This window comes from Electrophorus electricus, chromosome 13, assembly GCF_013358815.1.
Source record: "Electrophorus electricus isolate fEleEle1 chromosome 13, fEleEle1.pri, whole genome shotgun sequence".
In the NCBI taxonomy this organism is placed as follows: domain Eukaryota; kingdom Metazoa; phylum Chordata; class Actinopteri; order Gymnotiformes; family Gymnotidae; genus Electrophorus; species Electrophorus electricus.
In genome coordinates this window covers 19,645,054-19,670,108 of record NC_049547.1, presented here as the reverse complement: position 1 = coordinate 19,670,108, position 25,055 = coordinate 19,645,054, and the positions used below count along the sequence as shown (strand labels likewise).

General features: G+C 43.4%; 1 protein-coding gene across 4 annotated transcripts in view; it reads right to left on the bottom strand.

The window, feature by feature from the left end:
• Positions 1–23,481, bottom strand: part of ehbp1 (EH domain binding protein 1) — a 119,021-nt gene extending 95,540 nt beyond the window's left edge. For all 4 annotated transcript variants that reach the window (XM_027017819.2, XM_027017815.2, XM_027017817.2 and 1 more), the window contains exons 1-5: positions 23,163–23,481; positions 21,474–21,949; positions 11,848–11,905; positions 10,198–10,293; positions 9,345–9,398 (exon numbers count right to left, since the gene is read on the bottom strand). In XM_027017819.2, coding sequence (XP_026873620.2) covers positions 9,345–9,398; positions 10,198–10,293; positions 11,848–11,905; positions 21,474–21,577 — 312 coding nt within the window. In that variant the 5' untranslated portion in view covers positions 21,578–21,949; positions 23,163–23,481. The remainder of the gene's footprint in view (positions 1–9,344; positions 9,399–10,197; positions 10,294–11,847; positions 11,906–21,473; positions 21,950–23,162) is intronic.
• Positions 23,482–25,055: the final 1,574 nt, after the last annotated feature.

Sequence of the window (25,055 nt, the reverse complement as noted above, 5' to 3'; positions counted from 1 at the left end):
TAAACTAACATGGCTGTAAAATGAATAAAAAGGTCACATCACACACACACACACATAAACACACACACACACACATATATATATATATATATATATATGTGTGTGTGTGTGTGTGTGTATATGTATGTGTATATATATGTGTGTGTATATGTATGTGTGTGTATATATATATATGTATATATATATATATATATATATATATATATACACACACACACACACACACACACACACACACACACACACACACACACACACACACAGTTACCGTATACAGTTCACAAGAAATAATAATATAAATAGGTATACTTGGTTTGTGTGTTTGATCCACCATCTTTTCAGTCACATGTTTGAGTACAAATGAAAGTTTAGGGTTTACCCACCACTACTTCTCTGTGTATCCTGTCTTCACCATAAAGCCATAAAAATAAAATTAATCTGTATGAGTTGTATGAGATGAGACTGTCATCCCATCATTCCAGAGGATGATTAAAACTCCTTCAGGCTTTAGAAGAAACTCTATTTTTGGTCTTGGATTTGAAGCTGTTAAATACCAAAACAATTGTCTTTAAATACTGTTATTGATCTATTTAGTGGGTTTAAATCCCATCTTGAGTGGTAATCAGAAAGTGGGTTTTTAATTTAAAAAAAAATATTTATTTCTCTTTAAGAGGGATTCAAACAGCAGGATTAAATGTGCTTCAGCAAGTCTGAAAGGCACATCACAGGAATGGGTTTAACAGCATGGAGCAGACATGCCTCTAGGTGAAGGGGACAGTGCGATTACATGGCTGGACTACACATGTCCACATGTGCTTCATAGAGCCTGCAGAAGCCTAGGGGTCTGATAACATCCTCTATAATGCCAGAGTCAGACAATGTGAGTCTCACTGTGTTCTCTATGACTCATCTTCAATTCAGAACAAGTCACTGCCTGGTAACATTACTAATTGATCTTTAGCATAAATAGATAGTGTGTGTGTGTGTGCGCGTGTGTGTGTGTGTAGAGCTGTCACACCTGGCTCTAACACACCAACACCTCCAACTCAACTGATCACCCGTGCACTGCATTCTGGGTAAAGAAAGTGTGTATTTCATGGGATTTATTACTGGGTGTCAGTATTTCAGCAGACTTATTTATCTTTCAACAGTAATGAATTAACCCAATTTAAAGATGTTGGTCTAATGCACTCTAAATTAGACAAGTTACCATCCTAAAACATAGCCAGGCACCACAAACCTGCTCTCTCTCAGACATCCTCTCATCCCTGCTCTCTAACTGGCCACCTTGTCATTTAAAGCAATAGTGAAAAAACAAATTTACTGACATTTTTTCTCCATTTACCCGAACTGCAATTAATCTTTTAATACAGCGGCGTGTCCAAACTTGGTTTCTTTAGTTCTGCGCTTGAGCTGCAATGCTAACATCTCCAACAAGCTTACACTCCCCAGTTAGCAACATGCCAATTCTATAAACATTCTTAATGTTGCCTCTGGTTTCTACTTCAGTGGTCACTATGTTAATGTTGCATGAGTCATGAACTTCACACTCAGGGAATCAAACTGGTCCAAAAATAGACACAATTTACATTCACACAGAGATATATAGGTAGTGGATTAACTATAACATAATTTATATTAAAAAGTAAATGCATAAATTAATAAATCCAATTAATCGGCTGACATGAATCTCATTCAACCAAGGACACCAAGCGTCACCCTCATGGCAAAACCAAGCAGTTGTTTACGAATGAAGGAAATCCGCCAGCACTTGTCCGTTCTTTCTGCTTGCTTTTAAACATCTGCTCACGCACCAGTTTAATGCATTTTGGACAGTTTGTTTTCTGAAAGCCAGTTATGTTTGGTCTGTCAGTGCCTGGCATAGGGTAATCTCCCCCCCCCCCCCCCCCCATCTACATTTTTCCCCCCTAATTTACATTTTTACATTTTTTTTCTAATTTACATTTTTCTATACGAGTTTGGGAAAACATTTTATCAAAGTTCTAATTCAACTTTCTTAATATTTTTCATTATCATGCCCAACTGATTTTGTTGTATTAAGAGAGTGTGGAAAAACTCAAGTTAGCCTACAGTTCATTTGAAGTTTTTCAATAGCATGGCTTCTTTATTAGTTCATGCAGGAGCTCTCATTGAAGCTGTACAACAATGATGGTGAAATGCCAGACAGTAGGAAAACGTACAACTATTGAACACAACGATTAAGTTAAGCGTGAACCTTCTCTATATGGTTTTCCATGTTGGAAGATGGGATAGTGGTTTGGCGGGGACAACAAACGTGGTCAGAAATATACTGCCAACTGTGGCAATAACTTCTATATTCCCAACTATATAGGCCAATTTACAGGCCAAATGCCAACCAAATCTCCTCCCAGTCAAACATGCTCCACTGCTTGTATCTTCTAAGTTGAAATAGTGACACAGCAACTTTGCTGGAATAGCATTTATGGCATTTAGCTGAAGATTTTATCCAAACTGACTTACAATTATGACTGAATACAAGTCAAGCGACGTTAAGGGTCTTGTTCAGGGGCACAACAGCAGCAACTTGGCAGTGGTGTGGCTTGAACTGGCAACCTCCCAATTACTATACAAGTACCTTATCCACTGTGCTACCACGGCCCAGAGAGCTTCACACACCGCAGGTACAACAGGAAAACAAATGACAAATCAAGGTTATAATAACCTCAGCAAACCAATTAAGCTTAAAGGCAAATAAAATCGAATCAAAAAGTAGCAGTGCATCAATGTAGTACCTTTTGCTTGTAGTTGAGTCGGGCTGTGCTCTCTGCTCCCTCCACTCTCCTACTGTCTTCTGGCCCCATCTGCTCATGAAGGCTGTGCAGCCGCTGTGCTTACCAGCTATCTGACAGGGTTTTGTTCTTCTCAAAAAAATCATTTAAAAATATTACTATGAAATAAATATTCTTAAAAGACCCACTGTTTGTGCTTTGGCAATTACCATATTTGGATTCAGCTCCACCCCTAGTCCCTACTTAATATCAACTAAACAGTAGAGCAATCATAAAATGTACTATGCATATGGTGAAAGTGAGTGCAGGAGGAACAAGGCAGTACTCTCTCTCTCTCTCTCTCTCTCTCTCTCTCTCTCTCTCTCTCTCTATATATATATATATATATATATACACATATATATATATGTGTGTGTGTGTGTGTGTGTAAATGTGTATGTATGCGCACGCACGTGTGTATGTATATATATATACAAATACATTTTATTTTGCCACAGTGTCCCATCTCTGGGACTAGAGCAGGCCTTCATCCATGTGATCACATTTGATCCCTTCTCTGGCCAATAAGGCTATTTAAACAACACATATCCATAATGGGAACAAGGTAGAAGGAGGACATCAGAAGATTATGGATTGCTATTGACTGTTGGCTCCATGGAGACAAAAATTGAAGTTATCTCAAAAAGCAATGCAAGCAGGATGCTCTGGCTTCTCTTGTTTAATCAGAACATCCCAAAGAACACCAAGTAATGCCTCAAGTCTGAGGTTTAGTGTTACAGGTCCTCCATCACTTAGACACTGGACTGTGGCTTTCCATTTGAAAGACAAGCAGCAAGCTCATCTCAGGTGTGAGTGTCAAAGGGAAACACAGGTGACCCAGTAAAAGTGTTGGGACATCACGGGTCACCAGATGCACCTTAGCATCTACAAGTCTTTGAACTCAGTTGGTGTTTTGATTAGAAATGGTGGAGAAGACTAACACAGGCCTTTCATTTTCACTTTCAGGCTGTATGGATTCAAAGCATATTATTGTTTTCTCATTCTTTGATTACATCTTCAGAACTATGCCATACCAACTAAGCTAGTCAGTGCTTAAGCCATGACATGGGTGTTTTATGACATTAGGGTGCTATGTATGGCACTGCTTGCTGTATGACGAGGTTAAATGTGTTTAGTGATGAAAGTCATGCTTCAGTTATGCAATAACTCTTTGGAAGATTTGTGTGTATTCAGTAAATATTGTCAAGTAAGTTTTGGCAAAAAAAGGCAAGCTATTTGGCAAGCTATCAGAGTTCGTGATTAAGAAGCACTGTTACAGGAATGTACACACTAGATCACCCACTAGAACACTGGGTCACATGCCTAGACACTAGTCATGTCCAAGTTTAAAATTTATGCTTTAACTGCTGGGTTACCATACAGCAGTCTAGTCATTATGAATATTTAGGATTTTCAATCATTCAACTCAAATTTGGGTATTTCAGCTGCAATAGATATGGACAGAGTAGTATAAGTAAACAATAACATGCCAAAGCACAAGTGAACTGATAGATGGGCCTAGCCAAATCACAACCGATTTCCAGAAAACAGCAGTAACCAATCTTATCTCGCATTACAACAGCTATGCCTGGGTCCTGCCCACAACTGTCAGAAATACATTAAACTGATGAGCAAACAGATGGTTATTAGTGAGCAGAAAGAACACATGAGTACCGGGCTGACTTCCCTCAAATGTGCAAAATTTGCAGAAGAACTTTGACATTGATTTGACATCACATTTATCAATCTGTCAAAGTCTCTCCCTCACACACACGGATCCCATAAGAGTAGCCTGATGTATCCATGTGTCCAGGTCTCAGTGGGGGGGCCACCTCAGAGCGCAGCAGGGTTCAGAACCTTCTAGAACAACGCCAGAAAAGAGGATTAACTCACACTCCCAGGTGACGCATGGACACACACACACACACACACACACACACACACACACACACACACACACACACACACACACACACAGACTCTTGCATTCATGTTTATTTCAGCTTCTACATCATACTGTGCAAAGTCAAAACAAAGAATGCTTCTTTAGTGTGTGCGTGTGTCATCTGGCAGTGAGAGCCATCAGAGCTGCATGATCGTGGGACAGAAGGAGAACGGATGAAAGACAAGGTCAACCCCCAACCCACCCACTCCTCTTTGCTGTCAACCTAGGCTGTTTTGGCCAAAAGGATCAGTGCACTGAAGTCATTGTAAGGAGATAGAAAAAATGAGCATTACCCCGCCCACCCAGTTTAAAACCATCATATGGGCTGCAGTAGTTTAGTGAGTTTCCGATTTGAATTCCACTCAGCTCTCAGCACATGAAGTCAACCCCAACTCACTAAAGGCACCACCTATTCCACCATGTGCAAACAAAAACAAAACAATTTCAGAACTTTTAAAGCCGTTACATTTGACACAATCCCCAAATTAAACCCAGGAGTGAGAGACAGAAGAACTTTCCATCCTCCACACCAGCTTTTCAGCAGCACGCCTGACCAGGCAAGTAATTCCCGCCATAGTCTCCAAGGATGGCTGGGACCAGGGGGCCACGTGTAGACCAGTAGCCCACGTAATGTGCTCCAGAGGCAGGGAGAGGAGGTCCCGAAGCCCCTGGGTGCAGGGAGCTGAGCCGTAAACGACTTTTAATTGATTTGGACGAAGTCCATGAGAGACGGAGGGTCATCGGGGAAAAGGGGGGGGGGGTGAAGGAGGTGAGAAAGAGAGAGAAGAAAGAAAGAAAAGAAAGACCAAGAGACAAAGCTAAAGATGGAGGAGCAAACACAGACGACAACAAAGCAAAACAAAGGACAAGATGAACTACAATGAAGGGGGAAAAAAGTCACCATTTTTATTATTTGCTGTACCATTGGGAAATGTGTTTAATCAATAATGTGGAATTAAATTGAGTACCTACTTTGTAGAAGTGGGAAAAAATCTGAAATAAATGTAAGATATATAAATATATGAAAGAAAGAGAGAGGGAGAGAGAACGAGAGAAAGAGAGAGAAAGAGCAAGGGGATTCAAAATTGTAGTAAAGAAACAGAGTTTCCAGAGAAACAGAACGTTTTGGACAGAGGTCCTTCATCAGCTGTGCAAGCAAAGTGGTTCTGAATTAGTAGCAGAAGGAGCCAGTTTATATATGAGCCAGTTTATATTGAAGGAGATGTTTAAATCATAGCATTCATTCCATGGGGGTCTAGAGTTCCAAGAGTGTAGATGAGTTCCTTTTCTTCGAGTTTCCCAATTTCATTGCTGCCATAGCAAAAACTGGCAATGCAAACATAGACGCCATTAATAGTGTCCAATGCCTGGCCGCTGGAAACTACAAATCCTTAATTCTGGTAGTTCGAAGGTGTTCAACAAACTGATCAGCAAGCCTTCCCTTGGTTTCTCCAATTTCATCTCTTACAAGTAATACAGTAGGCAACTCCCGCAGTGGCGCACGAGGAGAAATGGGTGAGGACAGTTGATCCTTTTGTGCCAGTTATTTTAGTGCCTGTGTTAATATATTTATATGTAGCACATCTAGAGTGACTGCAGGCTACAGCACCACAGCTACTATTTGGATGATCATTTCTCTCACGCTTGACGAACATGTCTGAGGTTTTAGTCTCGTCTGTTGGATGAGGTTTTTTTTATGCTTTGTTTGTTTATTTAAAGGCTACAATTCTGGATGACCAATATTCATAACACGCAAGTACATGCAAGTGCTGGACCAATGACATGACACAGTAGTGCAAACTACAGCCAATTCCACAGTAGTGCAAACTACAGCCAACCATACCCTACGGTACTTCTTACTACAACCAATCATACCCTATAGTACTGCTAACCACAGCAAACCATGCCCTATAGTACTGCTAACAATAGCCCATCACATCTATAGCAATACTGACTACAGTCAGTCACAACATACAGTACTGCTAACTACAGCCAATTGTATCCTATGGTACTAGTTAGTAGAGCCAATCACATCCTACAGTAGTGCTACAGCCAATTAGTTAGGTATCAAAAGTGTTTCAGGAAGAGATCTCCTCCCAGGGACAGACAAACCTTCTCCACTACAGTCCACACACACACACACACACACACACACACACACACACACACACACACACACACACAGTGTGGAGTGCGTTTAGTACCAGGGCAATTACCCCCATGCCATCTTTGCTGTTTACCCATGCAGCTGAGAGTGGTGCTGTTCCACCAGTAGGGGGCATCATCTACACTGCACCATTTTAAAGGCAGAACAGTAATCTGGTGTTGTGCAGTGATCAGAGCCAAACTTTAGATTAGGAGAGAATGGAGCTGGATTTTGGAAGAAGTAAAATCACTCTCCATCCCTTTTTCTTCTCCCTCTCTCCATGATTCACCCTTTCCCTCTCTTAGCACTCGCATGTAATATCAGCCATTTCCAAATCCAGTCATCTACTTCCCTCTGGTGGCCAGAAGAAGCAGTATAAGAGATTCAGTGGAAGGACCACGAGTGGGTAGATCCTGTAGCCCACAGGTCCAGGATCAGCACATTCATAGCCATAGATAAATTAACAAAAACAACCTGGATTTTTTAGGTCACTGCACTTCCTAAACAGCATCAGTTTTCAACACTACAGTGTGAGAGACAAAAGCAAAATTAACAACCAAACATCAGTGATCCCCATCAATGAGTAAGTGTGCACAGCTAACCTGCCCTACAGCACATAGCTCCACTGTGTTAAGAGGAAGTAAACGCTGTGTAACGGCTGAGATTGGCTAGTTCCTTCCTCCACAGGTCTGCGGTACATTGGCATGCTGAATATTTAAGTATTTTGACTTTGCAAAGACAGTAAGAAACAAGCTATATTTATTAACTGTGCAGAAAACACACACACACACACACGCGTGCACGCACCAGTAATCTGGTGCCAGATAGGCCTATCTAAGGAGCTTTGATGTAAGTTTTGCTTGGTGTATTCTCTTCTCCTTCCCCCAATCTTTCCCAGCAGGGAAGGACACAATGTTTGTGTCTGCACGTGCATGTGTTAAGTGAGTGTGTACTTGTGAGGTGTAAAGTGCACATTTCTCTGATCACTTCTTTCATTCATGTCTGTTTCTTTGACATCACTTGCTAATGCCAGTTTCATTGTTTCTTATTAAATATCTACATATCACATTGCAAACAAAAAATTATAATACACAGAACAATTTACTCATTTCAATTAATTGGATATTTATTTTTAACAAGCTAATTTAACAAGTTAATCAAAAAATAATTAGCTAACTGTAACTGTGACATTATTTCTCATAAAACCACACGCAGTGTAGAAAATCAGCAGATTTGCCTGTACAGTTGTGAGTAAGGATTAGACAAACTGTGTGGTGGCACGTTCAACATGCTTGTGTGTCAACATGTTTATTGGCTGTGATTGGACGAGACTATGCAGCATGTGTTTCTTGTGTACGAGTGTGTGATGATCAGACAGATGGGCTGGAGGCTCCCAGCTGGAATGGCGAGGAGTGTCTGATACTGATCCAAATAATCTCTCTACAGAGAGAGAGACCAACAGAGAACAAGTGGGAGAGTGCAAGAGCAGAGAAATTAAGACCGAGGGAGCGAGAGACAATGGAAGATGGAGACAGAGTAAGAGGGTGAAAGGGGACGGTGGCTCCAAGATTAAGTCCATTATTACTTACTGGACTTGGAGAGAAGTTGCTGATTTCTCAGCATGAGTGTGTGAATGTGAGTGAATGTGTATATGTATGGATGTGTACGTGTGTCATTGTGTCTGAACGTGTAAACAGCATGTGCTTGTGTGTGCATACATGTCTACGCCAGGTTTAAAACCCAGGAAAACGGCTCCAAATAATGCCACAAAGCATAAAAGCCGATACAAAGAAGCACCACAGCAGTCAGGATCAAGCCCCAGCTGTGGTATGTAGTGCCTACAGCTAAAAGAGCTCAGTGTGACATACACATGTAAAAGAAAGACTCTCAGCATTCAATGCAAGTTTACCATTTTAAACTGTGACAGCAGGCACATTTATCAGCAGGTATTACTATTAATGCAGAATTTTACCAGGTGTTGCTGCTATTAATGTGTAATTTTACCATGTGTTTATAATGTGCTTTTTTCTAGCTTTTTTTTTTTTTTATAGATATTGCTATTAAATTATTTTACCAGCAGGCTTTGCTGTTAATGTGTCATTTTACCAGGTATTATTGTCATTACAGTGCATTTTTACCAGGGGCACCCCTGCCAATCACAATGCTTTAAGGCTGTAAAGCGACTGAATAAGAGGACAACACAGAATATGTTTCCTCAAGATTAAGCCTAGTCTTGCAGTAGGTGAGTGTGTGTAAAGACCAAATTTGGCCACAAGGTGTCAATAACCACATGATAAAACACCTACTGAAAAACAACATTTAGTACAATGGCCCCTAATCCCTCAAAAAAAAACAAACAAAAAAAAAACAAAACAGAAAACAGAGACTTGGTTCTAGGCTCATGGCGTGATAAGTCAATGAATTAAAGTTTTGCTGAACTTACATTCTCGATTACAAATGTCCACTCCTTGTCCTCAAACTCCTCAGCATGCGGGTCCTGCAGGACACAAACAAACAATAAAGGTGGCTATTCAAAGAGTACTAGACTGGTTAACAACCAGTCGGCCAGTCAGGCGCTATAGTGCAGTTCCTCAGTGATGACAGGTTAAGTGTGGCACTGCCTCTCCTCTGTTGGCTACAGACACCAAATGTTGGAGCAGTATGGAGCTGATCAATCTTTCTGCACTCAGCAAAGACAGAAGCGGCTGATGACCTTGAGCTCCCAGTCCTGTGATCAACAGCAGCAGCTCAGCATCTCCGCCCATCTTCCCCTGGCTCCAACCCAGTATCTCCGCCCATCTTCCCCTGGCTCCAACCCAGTATCTCCGCCCATCTTCCCCTGGCTCCAACCCAGTATCTCCGCCCATCTTCTACTGGCTCCAACCCCGCTGCTCTGCCCATCTTCCCCTGGTCCCAACCCATCTGCTCCGCCCATCTTCCTCCTCCTGTAGCCCAGATTCTTCACCCATCTTCCCCTGCGCTTGCCTAGATTTTCTCTCTTTTCTTACACACACTCACCCTCCAGAAAGGAAAATACTACATTCACACTACCTAAGTGAGGTAGCATATCTTAACACACAATGTAGGGAGAAAGCCCACTATAAGGTATAAACCTGCTATAAGACCACTATGAGCCTTCTATAAACCACATGCTATGAACCCACTATGAGCCTGTAATAGGGCTGCTCCAAGCTATGCAAGGGACATCACACATTCCACAGTGTGTGACGATTTCTAATAAATCTATTCCCTGTCAAATTGTCTCTCTCTGTTTGTGTGCGCACGCATGTGCATACCTTAAACAGAGTGACCGTGATCTCGATGTTCTCAGGAACAGGCCAGATCACCACTCCTCTGTAGGGGTTTTTGATACCTGGTTGCCAGCTATGAGACTAAACAGGAGGAAAAAACACACAGGGCAGTACATTAGGAACAAACACACACATGCACGCACGCACAGAGCAGTTCAGGAACCAATGAACTGGTTCACATCACTTAAAGAACCATAAAATCCAAACACAATGGGGTCTCAGTTTATTACCAAATAGCTACCATATATTTGACACTCAAAATTAGTTTGTAGCCCACCACTCCCGGCCACACTTTTACACAGGACTCTGAGGAGTCCCAGACCCTGAGTACAGTATGTAAAACCTCAGGGACTTGGGTAAAGGCTACACACACAGAGACCCAGAGATGAGTTCGCTTGCTTATCAGATTCTGAGGAAGCACAGCTGCGCACATCCCCCCACCCCCGTTGATTGGGAAAGTCACTCAGTATGAGATTCAGCCTTGCATTAACCCGAGACCCTCGGGTCAGAAACAGCCTAAATCTAAACCCAGGCTATAATGCTCTTTCAATCATGAATCGCCACACATTCTGTAATCCCAAAACCAGGATTAATTTCAATCTCAATCTGACTTCACTCCTGAGCAGGACTAGAGCCCACACTAAACAGCACTGCACTGGAGTGTATTCGATAAGCAAATCAGATGTTTTCTTCAAGAGAAGCTTGTTACTATAGAGACATCTGGGCATCAGAGACCTCTGCCATCACAAACAGGGCTCTGCAGATAATTATGATAAACACACACGCATAGTAAAACTGTACCCAAGTCCATAAAGTCCTGGGCTTACAAATTTTGATCATAATATATAATAATTTAAGGCCATCGTGACTAAAGAGAGGAACAGCGGTAGCTTCAGGGCCCAGAAATGAGCAACTGCCCATGAACAGCCCACCGCTGGCCGTTTCTTTAAGGTTGTAAGGAAGAGCTCCATTTACCTTCTGCCTGAATCGCTCTCACATGCATTCCACTGCATGTGCATCAGTGGATGGAGCCTACATTGAAGCACTTTTCTCATGATTATGTTCATACATTCATCAGGACAGTATGATTTTTTTTTTAAATAACCCGTCTGTGTGTTTAGGCATATGTATTTCTTTTTGCCTTGTTTTGAAAGCGATCATCTTAAGTGGGGTCAGAAGCCCAGTTTGTAAAACTGAGCACTAATCTCTGCCACAAGGGGACAATGGTGAGTCATTATCATGTATCAGTTAACAGCAGTGACCCCTTCTACAATGAAAAGGTTGGTTTTGTTTTTACTTTATTTATGAAACATGGTTATATTTTTTTCATGCACCTTTTTGCTACCCCTTTTCAGAAGGGTTAGAAGCACCAGACTGTGCACCACTGTTTAACAGTATCTATAAATAGAGAAATAACCTCTCTGAGGAACAACAATTAGGACAGTACACACTACACTCAAGTAGCAACAGACAAACATGTTTGGTAAACATGAACTCTACACTGACATTTACAGAACCATATGATCTGGTGGAAACTGGTTCTGGGAATTTTTCATTTAGTCATTTAGTCATCTGTTAGTTATGCTATAACTAACAGATGACCAACCAAGAACCAAATACAAGAACTGTACTCACCTTGGAGGATTTCCTCCGACTCCTCCGTGTCCACACTACCACCAGTTTATCGGGTTGCCTGTCGGGAACAAATAAAGGCCAAACGTTAGAATGAAGCAGTGTTGATCTGTGTGCGCGCGCACGTTTAATCAGGGATGTTAGAATGAACCAATGCTGACGTGTGTGCAAGTGTGTTTGTGTGGCTAAACGGGGCCATTATAATAAACCAGTGCTGACGTGCGTTCGTGTGCACACGCGTGTGGGCAGGTACACCGCCAGAATGAACCAGGGCTGACGTGGTAAATCAGAATAAATGATTAACCATGTCAGAGCTGGGAGCGATGAGCTGGATGAATGGAGGACACTGGGCTGGACCAGGGGGTGGGGATGGCTGTGCTCAGACACTGGGACAGGACCTAAAGTCTTAGAGTCTTACACCAGCAGGAAGCCACGCAAACAATGAGCTTCTAACAACCCTCTGCATCTGGAACCTGCCATCCATCAGAAGTCTCGTTTGCTCTCATCTATTAGAGAGGTGTATGAGTTAGATGACTGTGGTGTAATGCGTATTGAGGGTAGTGTGTGTGTTAGATGGGTGCATGGTGGAATGTGTGTGTGTATATACATATATATGTATATACATATATACATATACACAACCTTTAAAAACAGTTGATAAGTAGCTGGGAACCTCAACTATGCAATAAACCTAATAAAAGCACTCTTGTCTTTTGTCACTTAGAGTGGTGTGCGTGTGTTTGGTGTGATGTATGTCTCTGCCCCTGTCTATCTCTCTCACTCACACACACACACACACACACACACACACACACACACACACACACACACACACACACACACACACACACACACACACACACACAGAGTGCTCTTGGTGTACTGGTTTGTATGTGATCATCTACTGGTCATATGATATCAAAGTTGTAATGAAGAGCCTAGGGGATGTATGTGTATGTGTGCGCTGTGAATTGAGCCTTAGATTGGTTCCGGCAGAGTGAGAACAGGCCTGATCTACCCTGGCTCAGAGTAACAGGCTGGACCATAGATGGTGCACCATAGACCAGATCTTTGCATCCATGAGGAGAGAACAGGTGAGTGCTACATAGCAGTGGTGCTGAGGTTCAGACAGACATCTGCATGACTGAAGGGAGCGGATGTGACTGCTATCGAACTTGAGTCAAAACAAGAAACCAAAACAGAGCAAGTCTTAACGGGCATGCTAATATCAGCTCGCAGGTGGAGAAGCCCAACACACCTGAACCTGCTGCATATGTGCACACATACACAAACCATGCACATACACTATCTGCATAAATGAACGTGTTTAAATTGTGTTTTAAATGTGATTAGAAAAAGCTTTCCTCAAGCATTTCTGCATCAAAGTGCTGGTTTGGGATGAGCATGTGTGATTCTGATCCCCAAAAACAAGACAGGCGTTTGATCTCAGATTAGCAGAAACCCTCAAAGAAGCCCCTATGAACTCTGTCACAGAGCCTCTTACAAACCCATCCAAACCCACACTGCAGGCCAACCCTAGTCACACTTCACATCACACTGTAGGATTAAAATGTTCAGTGGGGCAGTCTAGTCACTACCACAGACAATAAGCTACAGAAGGTGAACCAGACACTCCCACAGAGAGTGACACACAGAGGGCGTGACTCAGTGTCCCAGCAGTCCAACTGCAGACACACACAGACAGACAGAGAGAGAGAGAGAGAGAGAGAGAGAGAGAAAGACTTACTGCATGTCAGTATGCCTTAGTAGGAAATGATGTATACATGCTTATAACCAACAACCCCACAAACACCCCTTCCCTGCACTCATTCATTCTTCTTCTTCAACTCTGTCACACACACACACACACACACACACACACAAAAAACAAACAATCGCCAATTTCCGCTCCATCCTCATTTCACCTCTCTAGCAGCTCAATAATAAATAAATGATCATATCAGATGCTTCATTTTCTGCTGTAGCCATTCCTTGTCATCTATTTCCCTCTCTTCTTCTCTCTCTCTCTCCCACCCTCCCTATGCCTCTTCATCCTTCCCATCTTATTTTCCCTAAAGCCTCCCATTAATTTCTTCTCTCCTCTATTTAACAAGACGTTTAAAGAGCAGTCATCTTCCTCCAATTCTTATTATTTGCACTCAGACATGCTGTTATATCTGATATCCTACTATTTCACTGGCTGCTTCACATCTGTATCATAGCAAAAAACAAACAAACAAATACATCATATCCAAAAAGAAAATAAATAAACAGAAAAATTCATTCTTGGTACAGCTGAGTACCAAACTCATGACAGAGACTCTGCCCCGCCCCTTTCCAAACAACACCCTTTCAGCCAAGCACAAATGCAGCCTTGCCTTAACACTGCAGATCACACTTTAAAACAGACCACCATTCCAACCAGCCACTGCTGATAACTACATGCTTTCAACCCAACAGAAACTGGGAATAAAAACCTCTGCAAACCAAAAAGAAAACAGGACAAAAGTGACAAGAAATTTAAGAAGCTCTCCAAAAAACATGAATAAAATCAACAGGCATACAAACTCCTGTTGTGATGTTTACCTGCTACCTTCTTAAGAGACAGCAAGACACAAACCAACCATGACAGAGAGAGACTGAGAGTGAGAGTGAGGGAGAAAGATGGTATCAGTGGGGTGTGGAGTGGGTTGCAGACAGACATATAGCCCAGGAGGAAGTGTCTTCCCTGGGTGCGCGCGCACGCACACACACACACACCACACACACACACACACACACACACACACACACACACACACACAACACACACACACACACACACACACACACACACACACACACCTCATCCCCTGGGAGGGGCGTGGGATAACCGGGAACTTCCGCTACCACACACACACACACATACACACACTCTTACAGCTTTACCCACATTCTTTGTCCTTGAGTTCACAGCCTAGTACCACAGGGTACAGTGAGCGTGTATTCGTGCATGTGTGTGTGTGTGTGTGTGTGTGGACGTGCATTTGCTTTCCGGTATGTGTCACAGACATAAGAACAGAAATATCAGATAACTGCACTAAAGGTCTGAAAATGACAAACAGGCTGCACCAAACTGCCTCATTTACAAAGGAAATGGGAACAGCACAATAGGAGTCTCAGACAGGACAGGCCATGGATACAGAACAGCCTCTCCAGAACCCAGGCCATGGATACAGAACAGCCTCTCCAGAACCCAGGCCATGGATACAGAACAGCCTCTCCAGAACCCAGGCCATGGATACAGAACAGCCTCTCCAGAACCCAGCCATGGATACAGAACAGCCTCTCCAGAACCCAGGCCATGGATACAGAACAGCCTCTCCAGAACCCAGGCCATGGACACAGAACAGCCTCTCCAGAACCCAGGCCATGGACACAGAACAGCCTCTCCAGAACCCAGGCCAGGACACAGAACAGCCTCTCCAGAACCCAGGCCATGGATACAGAACAGCCTCTCCAGAACCCAGGCTATGGATACAGAACAGCCTCTCCAGAACCCAGGCCATGGATACAGAACAGCCTCTCCAGAACCCAGGCCATGGATACAGAACAGCCTCTCCAGAACCCAGGCCATGGATACAGAACAGCCTCTCCAGAACCCAGGCCATGGATACAGAACAGCCTCTCCAGAACCCAGGCCATGGATACAGAACAGCCTCTCCAGAACCCAGGCCATGGATACAGAACAGCCTCTCCAGAACCCAGGCCATGGACATGGAACAGTCTCTCCAGAACAGAGACCAAGATGGTCCAATACTGCTATGACAAGGACACATCCTACTCAGTAAGGGAATCACTATCTATTACTGTCTAGAACATTATGCACAAGAGTAAAGTCATAAACTAGTCAAAAGTTATAGAACCTAGTCTTTATTCACCATATTTGCTGCACATTATGCCTTAAAACACTAAATAATAACCCTTAATAAAAAATAATCTATTCAAAACGTGCTCTTATGCTCTGTCTCCACTTGGACTGACATAGAGGTAGTCGTGCAAGAACGAGTAAAGAGGGTCACTCCACACTTGGCTACTCAAATTTGCTGCTGGACCCTCTTGCTCTAACACACCTGATCCAGGGCACGAGAGGCCCGACTGCTGGATGAGCTCAATCAGGTGAGCAGGTGTAGGGAAACAAAATAGTGTTTAGTCACTGTTCTGCACCTCTTCAAATTTGGAATGACAAATGGCACGTTTCCTGCTGCGACTCCTGAGATTTCCGCTTATAGTGCTTTCAGGAAAGCCCTGAGTGAAAGAGGTGAGGGGAAGTGTGGACTCAACAAGGGTTTAATCTGCGAATTGGAACAAGGCCTTTGGTGGGAATGCTCTACTGCCTGCATCCACCAGCCATGGAAACAGATGAAGAGGAAGAGGAAGAGTCGGGAAAATAAAAATCTATGAGTCTCTCTGGAGTGATACAACAGAGAAGAAGAGAAGCAGGTAGAAGCAGATGTGCACAAACCACCAGCCATTTTAAACACAGGCCCGAGTGACCTGCCCAACACGCACCACCCAGCCCGTTAAACACAGCCTCCACCAAACACCGCCCTGTCCTGCTCCGCCTGCACACAACAATAATGCGAGTTTAGGTTTTTAAATGGCAGGTGGTCGTAATGCTAAACTGACCATCTCCAGGTAGGAGGCAGTGGTGAGGGTGCTCCTACAGGGAGGAGGAGCTAGAGGGAGCACTCCTCTCAGGACACAAAAATCGTTACGAAAACTCTCAGCAGTCACAGCCCACTGGGGTTAAGTAACATTGTGTTAATTGGCAACACGCTGATGCAAGCGTAAACATTTTGTCCTGTGAATATCTTCCCTCAAAAGGTGGGTCTCCTGAATTGTGAGACGGCAGTCGGACACTACTGATATCACCGCTGCAACCCAGCTGAAAGGAATAGTCCAACGTTGCACCTAGAGCTAATAATTCCAGACTGCTCCACTTATAGCGCTTTTCCACTTGCATGGTGCCAGTGCCAAAATCCTGAATGATTTTTTGAATTTTTTTAATGCTTTTCCATTCCCCCCCCCCAAAAAAAGATTTCTCAGTTGGCAAAAACTGGTGCCGTCAGACTCCATAGTCTTGCTGGACTGGAACCAAGGACCTCTGTGATGCATGCGGTTATAGTGGCTCTGTGATGGTAGACAGCCATTTAGGAAGGTTAAATGGGTTAGACTGGCTGCTATGTCACGGATCAGGCTCTGGTCCGGTGGTCAGAGCTCACGTTTACCTCCTGGCAGCCCTGGGTTCGAGACATAGGTGGGGTGGCTGCATTCAGCCTTTGCCTAACATGGTGTCGGAAGTGGCGTGGAAGCAAGGCCATTGGGAGCGTGGCCCAGGGTGATGAACACACCCTGCTGAGAGGGGATGGTGAAGCACTGTGTAAGGGCTAGTTCACGGGACCCAGTTCAAGAATGACTACCAGCACTTTGCTGATGAAAAAGTGATATCAGAGGACCTTTCCCACTGGCCATTCATCAACTGTTTAATGTACTGCTGAGGTTTCCTGATGATGACGATGAAGAACTCTTCAGAGGGCTATAGTGAAGGTGTGGCCAAGGACTCAGTACATCACACTGAAGCTGCAATTGCAAGACCTGCCAAAAATGTAAGAGACGCACAGCAACCGCTCCCTGCCTCCACCCACCTCTGTGGCTTTACCCACCTCAGCCACTCGTACGTGAAATAAGCAGGACAAACCTTTTCCTCAGCAAACGGTACATGAAGTGCCGTATTTCTGCCACTCGCCTCTGCAGCGTGTCATGTCAGAGCAGTTTCACACTCAGAGTGGCATGATTGCAGTCGGCCCCTTCTAAGCAATGCAGAAGTGGCCGAAAAGGCACGCGCCACAGGGCATACACCCATGGGCCAGATACTGTGTGTTGGCGTTAGCTGAAGAGATTAAAGTAGAGATTTCTGCTCGAAAATACACATCAAAGCTGTGCTTAACCTTGCCCACTGGACCTTATCCTGCAGGAATAACCTAAGTTATGACCACTGTGCTGGTCTGGTGTGAACATCTATGACGGAGCAAGTTAACCGGTTGATGCTCCCTCCCTTATTCACTCTTCCTTACACACACACTGGATCATGTGTTTCACTACTAACCACAGCCACACACAATTCAAATGGATCACGTCTTTCACTACTTAGCACACACTTTTTAAATAAATCACGTGATTCTGAGTGCATGCACACACAAACACACACTCGTGTGCGCACTCACACAAAAGCAAAAGAAGTTGGCCATGCCAGGTATACCTCCAGCAGGAGACACCCTAAGGGCATCGTCATCAGATCCTCCGCTCAACATGGAGGGAAGTGGCTCCTCCGGGTTAGCCACACTCCTCACCCCATCACAAAGAGGGAGCCCTGCGACCCGGCTATGAATGCTAATTTTGGCTGGCTGTATTTGTGATCTTGTACTTTCTGCCATTACACAGAGGTCATGACCGTAGGTGAGGGTGGGAATGTAGGTGGACTGGAAAATTGAGAGCGTCGCTTTATAGCCCAGCTCCCTCTTCAGCACTACAGTCCGGTACAGCGACCACATTATTGCTACTGCACCTAACCTGTAGTCCATCTCACAACCCCTCTGCCCTTGAGCAAGATACCAAGACTATTAAAGTCCACCACTTGGGGTGTCCCCCCTACCAGGAGGGACAATTCCATCATTTCCCAGATGACGGCCACGGCCCCTGACTTGGAGATGCTGATCCGCATATCAACCACTTCACACTCAGCTGCAAACCACTCAAATGAAAGCTGAAGACTTTCATATGAGGAAGCTAGGAGGACATAATCTACATATAGCAGCGAGGCAACCTCCCAGTCGGCCCGCCTCCTGTGCTTGGCGATGCAGTGCTGCCCTGTCCATGAATATCATAAAGTGTGGTCACCAGGCCCACCCTTGGTGGTGCCTAATGTGGACACAGAACAAGCCTGACTTAATACCGAGGATGCAAAGACACCCCATTCTGAGAATACAAAGAATTAGCAGTGCCCAAACCCCATATTCCCATCATATAATGTATGGTTTTATTATTATTCTTATGACTTGTTTAAGGTGCCCTCACGGTTGAATTCATTCATTGTAACCCAGAAATGAGGGGGGGTGTAAGGGGTGCAAAAGAAACTGAATAGCCTAGCTATGTACATCATGATGGCATCAGACTAACAAACACACAATAAGACAAGCATGTGTGTAAATAGCTGCTTGTGTCATTATTAAACATGTGTAAACACTTGCTTATGTTAACAATTGTTAAACCAACTAGAAACAGATGCTATAAGAAACACATTTATAGGTTGTCATGGTAACTCAGAAAATGAACTCTATCAACCTTGCATAAAGACAATCAAGATGTTCATTTGATCTAGTGACATTTGTTTGAAATTGTCTCACACAATATAACATATCAGCATTTTGATTGGCTGTTTCAGTGAGCTGAGCTCAGTGCACCTGCTTTTGCTGAGTTTCATGCAAATTGCAGGATGATGTGCATTACGCAACTAGCGTGAAATTTAATTTCATGCAAGTTTCACCTTGTAAAGCTAGCCTAATAGCACAAGCACATTGAAATCCCAACATTTTTCATGGAATTCCACCATTCCATCTCTGAGTGTTAGAACCCCCAGCCATTAAAGTAGGCCAAATGGGAGTTTCTCCAGCAGGGCTTGGCATGGCTCATATCCTGGCAACCTGTTTCTGGAGGTGTGTCCATGGCGATGTCAGGAGAGAGGTGAGGTTCCAAGCAGGCACCAGTACGTCTCTGGCACTGGTTGAGCAGAACCCATCTTGGAGAAATGCTGCCCACGCTGGAGGCTTGTGGGAAATCCATTACCTACCAGTGGAGACCTGGACACTCCTAATCAAACTGGCAGCTGGCAGTCAGATCGTCTCATACACACACCCACACACCCACCCCAGCACTGAACCCAGACCAGTGAGGGATCTCTGCCCTCTGCTTCATCTCACCTTTGTCATCCTCCCATTTCTGTTCTCCCTGTAAGCCCTTCTACTTTTAGCTGCCCCCCACCTTTCTGTGCTTCCCTGTACATTTACAACTTCATGCACTCCTGTTGTGTCTCTCTCTCCCTCCCTTTCACACACAAACACATACATACCCACCCTCCCTCCCTCCACTCTGTTCTGCAGTCTGAAGTCCACAGAACTTTTTTTTTTTTTAGTTTTGCCCCATAAACTCAGATGCTGGTTGAGAACAGGGTTGGACAATGTCTACCTAACTGGCATATGACTGTGTAGTGTGATCATCACAATGCACGATGACATGGGGGGGGAATGGGGGGTAGTTTTGCAGTAATTTTATATACTTTCTTTTACACTATTAACTGTGCCTTTACAACAAAAAAAAAAGTGACAATTTTAGGAAATATTTTTAAATTGAATGCATACCCACAGGGAAAAAGATGTTTCTCTCCACTGACATGAATTTACTTCAGTACATGAGATATATATTCTACAGAATACAAACAGTAATAGAAAGCATTACATAAAGTATTACTTTAATTGCCTATGTGGATAAATCTATCAAGCAATCTTATCTTGGCATTTTAAAAGTTGTACAAAATCACAAAGAAACTAAAATAACTGATTACACAATGGCTAATGTATGTTTTTGTTGGAAGGACTCCATCAAATGTATATTCATCAGTTCTTCAGCTCATGTTGATTTCTATTAATAAGTATAAAATATAGTTTTCTATGTTATAGCATACAAGGACAATAACCGTCTATGGGCTCAACCCTAGTTGAGAATGTCCTGTAGAATTAACTCTAAGCAGAATGGCTCTGGTTTTCCATCTCAAAACACACAGACAAACACACACTTCAGGTGTACACACACACACACACACACACACACACACACACACAATAGCCTTTCAACATCTTAGTAAACAGTTTCTGAGTGTTTTCCTTCCAGCTCTCTAACAGAAACAGAATAAAACACACAGATATGTGCATGCACACAAAACCTACCGAAATCTGAAAAGCAGATTAAGACGAAGACAAACAGTCTTTCCTCACATCTCCTCCCTCCAGTGCCTCAAAGCAGACATCACTGCATTCCTCTCATTCCATCCATCTCTCACGTGCATGCACGCACGCACGCACGCACACACACACACAAAAAAACTGTTCCACTTATGCACACGTGCGCTGCCCAGGGCAACAATTTTGACCCTTCAAAACCATGTGTGGGTCATCCTTTGGTTCATCTTTCTGATCCGTGTGTATGACTGCATACAAGTTCTGAAGTGAAAAGCTAAACTCTGAACATTGCAGGCCCACCAACATTCACTGCAGCAAGGAGGAACTGCACCACACACACACACACTTATCAGACAACGATTAAGTAGCAACTGAATAAACGCTAAAAGAGAGGAGTTGTGTTGGCACCTGCATCCACTATGCGGAGGTATTCCTGCGCTACCGTGGACCGACTAATCACAGATTTCACACACGCTGTAAGCCAGTTCAGCATTCCCCAGCGCGCGGGCTGGAGGAAGAGCACTTCCTCGCGCACACTAGTTGCATTTCTATGTCTTCACAATGGAGACAACTCACCATTTCTTTGTACACTCCACCATGAGCTCTTGATAGGAGGCTACGAACTGGAATTTGGACGCATGCTTCCCCACGCGCTGCAGCCTCTTCCACACCGAAGCCATGGCCCTCCAAGAGCTGTCCGCTCGTTACAATAATGTCAATATTAAAAGTCCGATCCTGACGGCGCTTCCTCGTAAATTTCTACTTGGAAAACGTTATTCAAAGTACCCGTCCAAATTCGCCTCGCACGCATTCATTGCTGATGTTTCACGGGTTTAAAAGAAAACGGCAACAACAACAAAAAGTTACAATATCAGCGATGAATCTGTGCAATCAAAACAGAATCCCGGAGCAAAGAACAGCGCCATGACACGGTGACACGAGGCATCCGCCGGGGTGACCGTCAGGGCTGACATATTGTACACCAATTTCTCCTGACAGAGCTTATCGTCGCATGATGAGCTCGTTTTCCGTATCTCCTGGCGTCAGCACACCTGCAAAAACAGAGACGTAAAAACAGTCATCTCTGAGGAAACTGTAGTAGCGAAAAACGAAAAAATGTCACAAAGCTACATCAAACGAGCACAGCCGAAAGACGGTTAATTATTAGCAACAAGCAGGGGAAAAAAAGCTTTCGGGGGGGGGGGGGGGGGGGAGTTTCGTTTTCAATGACAGCAAACTAGTTAGTAACTTCAAAATTATCAGATGCTTTTTGAGATTCATCTCTCAATATTGAAATGCAGCCGTTAGGCCTGTTTGGTTAAAATCATAACATCTCTGTTCATCACACTTTTCTGTATATCTAAGTGAATTACACAGCTAGGTCACAGTTCAACCAAAAAGCAGGATGTAGCAGCATTAAGCAGAATCCTGCTGTTTTATACCGGCTCTTTTAATTAAGTAGCCAGTTACATCGTTAGCTGTGATCTTTAGGCTCAGCTCGGGCGTTTTTGATTTTTGCAATTTAACTACATAGATGAAGAGTGCAGTTACACATGAAACATACCATACCAAGCCTGTAGCTACATCACCAAATGACACAACCTATGTGTTTCATTTATAGTCATTTTACAACATACTGCAAAATCATCTTTCCATAAATCATCCTGGTTTGTCAGGCAACAGACGGGTGGCTAGCTAACCTAGCTAGCACTGCCCAGCCAATGCCCACTACTTGAGTCTATGCAAACTAAATAAATAGTAGTGCCTGAATTTAATCAAAAAGTTAGACGCCTAACCGAGTCACTAAGTAGACAGATGACAACCTAATTCACCGAGCCAGCTAACCTAGCTAATCAGTCTTATTACTGTCAGCACACAGCCAGCGTTAGCTTAGCTACCTAACAAGTTAGTTTGTGTCATTTTAGAAGCCAGTAGTAAAACAGTTAGAATTAGCTCGCTTAGCTAGCTAACTCACCCTACTTTTGAACAAAGGTTCTTGTGGACTATCTTCTTTACAAACACCAGCTTTATACCTCTTCTTGCCTCCTGACAGTCACTGCCATTAAGACGCCGGCTAGCCAGGTGAACATACACTCATGCTAATGGCCTATCAAGCAATTATTAGCCAGCCAGCTAGCAAACCGCCTAGCATAATTAACTAACAGCACCGTTTCATCATTATACTTCTATAAGACACACATCAGCCACGTTCCGATTAAGCTGTAAATTGCATAACCGTAGTGGAAAAAGCAAGCCATGGCTCACCTAAATTATTCAGTAATCAGCCTCGGTTGTCTGTCGGACACTTCGTTGAGGTTCGAAAGTAACGGCTAACATAGCCAGGTAGCCTCCTTGCTAGCCAGTTAGCTAGCTAACTAATATCATTCTGGAAACGGCGCAAAATGAATCGCAACCTCGTAAACACGCGGAGGGACTCCGAAGACACTCCGATGTCTGGAAAACCGTATCCGAAAATAGCAACTTGGGACGTCTGAGGACAGGAAAACGAGCAACTTTGCTGACCGCCACGGTGAAATTCCAGCAGCCTCGCGCATACAAACTCAACGGTCAAGCCTCCATTATTTTCCTACCAATCCAACCTTCACTCAGGCATCTGCGCTGTGCCACAGAGGAACGCCCCCAGGCGCCTCCCATTGGATATGCCTCAGAGGAACGCCCCCTGATACCTCCCATTGGCTATTAGGGTCGGAGATGTTTGCATATTCATGTGACTGTTTAACGCTTTTGTTTCTATATGGTATTTCTATTGGTCAACTCGCACATCTTTCAAAGAAAATTATATAATTACACTTATTTGCATAGAAACTTGAGCGTTGCAGCGTGAACCCTTGTTATTTTTTCATAATGCTAGTAAAATAGTAATATATATAGACATATCCAGCGTGCCATAAAAAAGTTTGCTGAGCTAAATAGAGTATATTAATTCATATGGGCTAATCGTGTAGATAATAAGGAGAAGTGTGAAAAAAAAATGGTGAACTCAGGAGCACCATTTTGCTACCACACTAGAATTCACTCTTATGTGGACTTCCGTTTAAAGGCATCAATATTTTTATACACCTAAAAATTTGCCATTACTTTTCACTCTTCTGTGCACCTTGTTGAACTGTACTGTATGTTATCTCAGTTTTTGTTTGTTGTTCCTGGTCGCCAGTTCTGAGGTATTTTAAAGGCAGCCATTGACACACTTTTCCCAGATTTCTGTGCACTAACCAAGCCCAAAGATTACTAAGAGACATATGTAAGACAACATATGTAAGGGAATGCTTTGAAGTGACAAACGATACAGAAGACGTGTGCATGTGTGTGTGTGTATGTGGGTGGGTGGGTGTTTCTTACCTCTGGTTAAATGAATATTGAAATAGTATGTATTGAAATAGCATATCCTGCCCTTGACCCAGCAGAATAGCCATGTAGCAAAGCAGGCCAATTAATGAATCAATCAATTACTCAATCAGTCAGTCAGCCAGACAGTCTGTCTGTCTGTCTCTGCTCTTGAATAAAATTGTTATCAATTTCTATATCTTTCTATACCTCTTTGGAACACAAAAATCTCTCTTAAGATGATACACACACAAACTTATGCTGCCACATGATAATCAAATAGGAGGTTCATATCATGGCCACAGCAAAGTGGCTCACATAGCAAGCTGTAATAAGATCAGAATAATCTTTCATTTGGTGGGGGTGGGGGGTTTAAAATGTAACAAAATCATGATAGCTTACCCACTAACATTTTAGTAACTTCAGTTCTTAAATACAGTGAGTCAGTAGGTTGAGTCAGTGGAGTTACGTCACTGCTAATCCTCACCCCACCCCCACCCCAATTATGAATAATAGGTATCTTTCTATTTGTGTAAAGAGAAACAGAATTCACACCGCTTTTTGTTAGACATTGAATCTGATCAATTTGTGCTAAAATCTTTGTTTTCTATATACTATCTTCTATAAACCATCTGATGAAGGGAACTTTTATCTTTGCAGAACTAGGCCAACCCAACCCATCCCAATCCATCCCATCTTAACCAAACTCAACTCAGCTCAACTCAGCTCGTCCCATCAGGCGGTACGTTCTGTGCCATCAGCAGGAGTTAAGACATATTTGATTTATTCCTTTATTTTCCTTTCTCTGCCTCC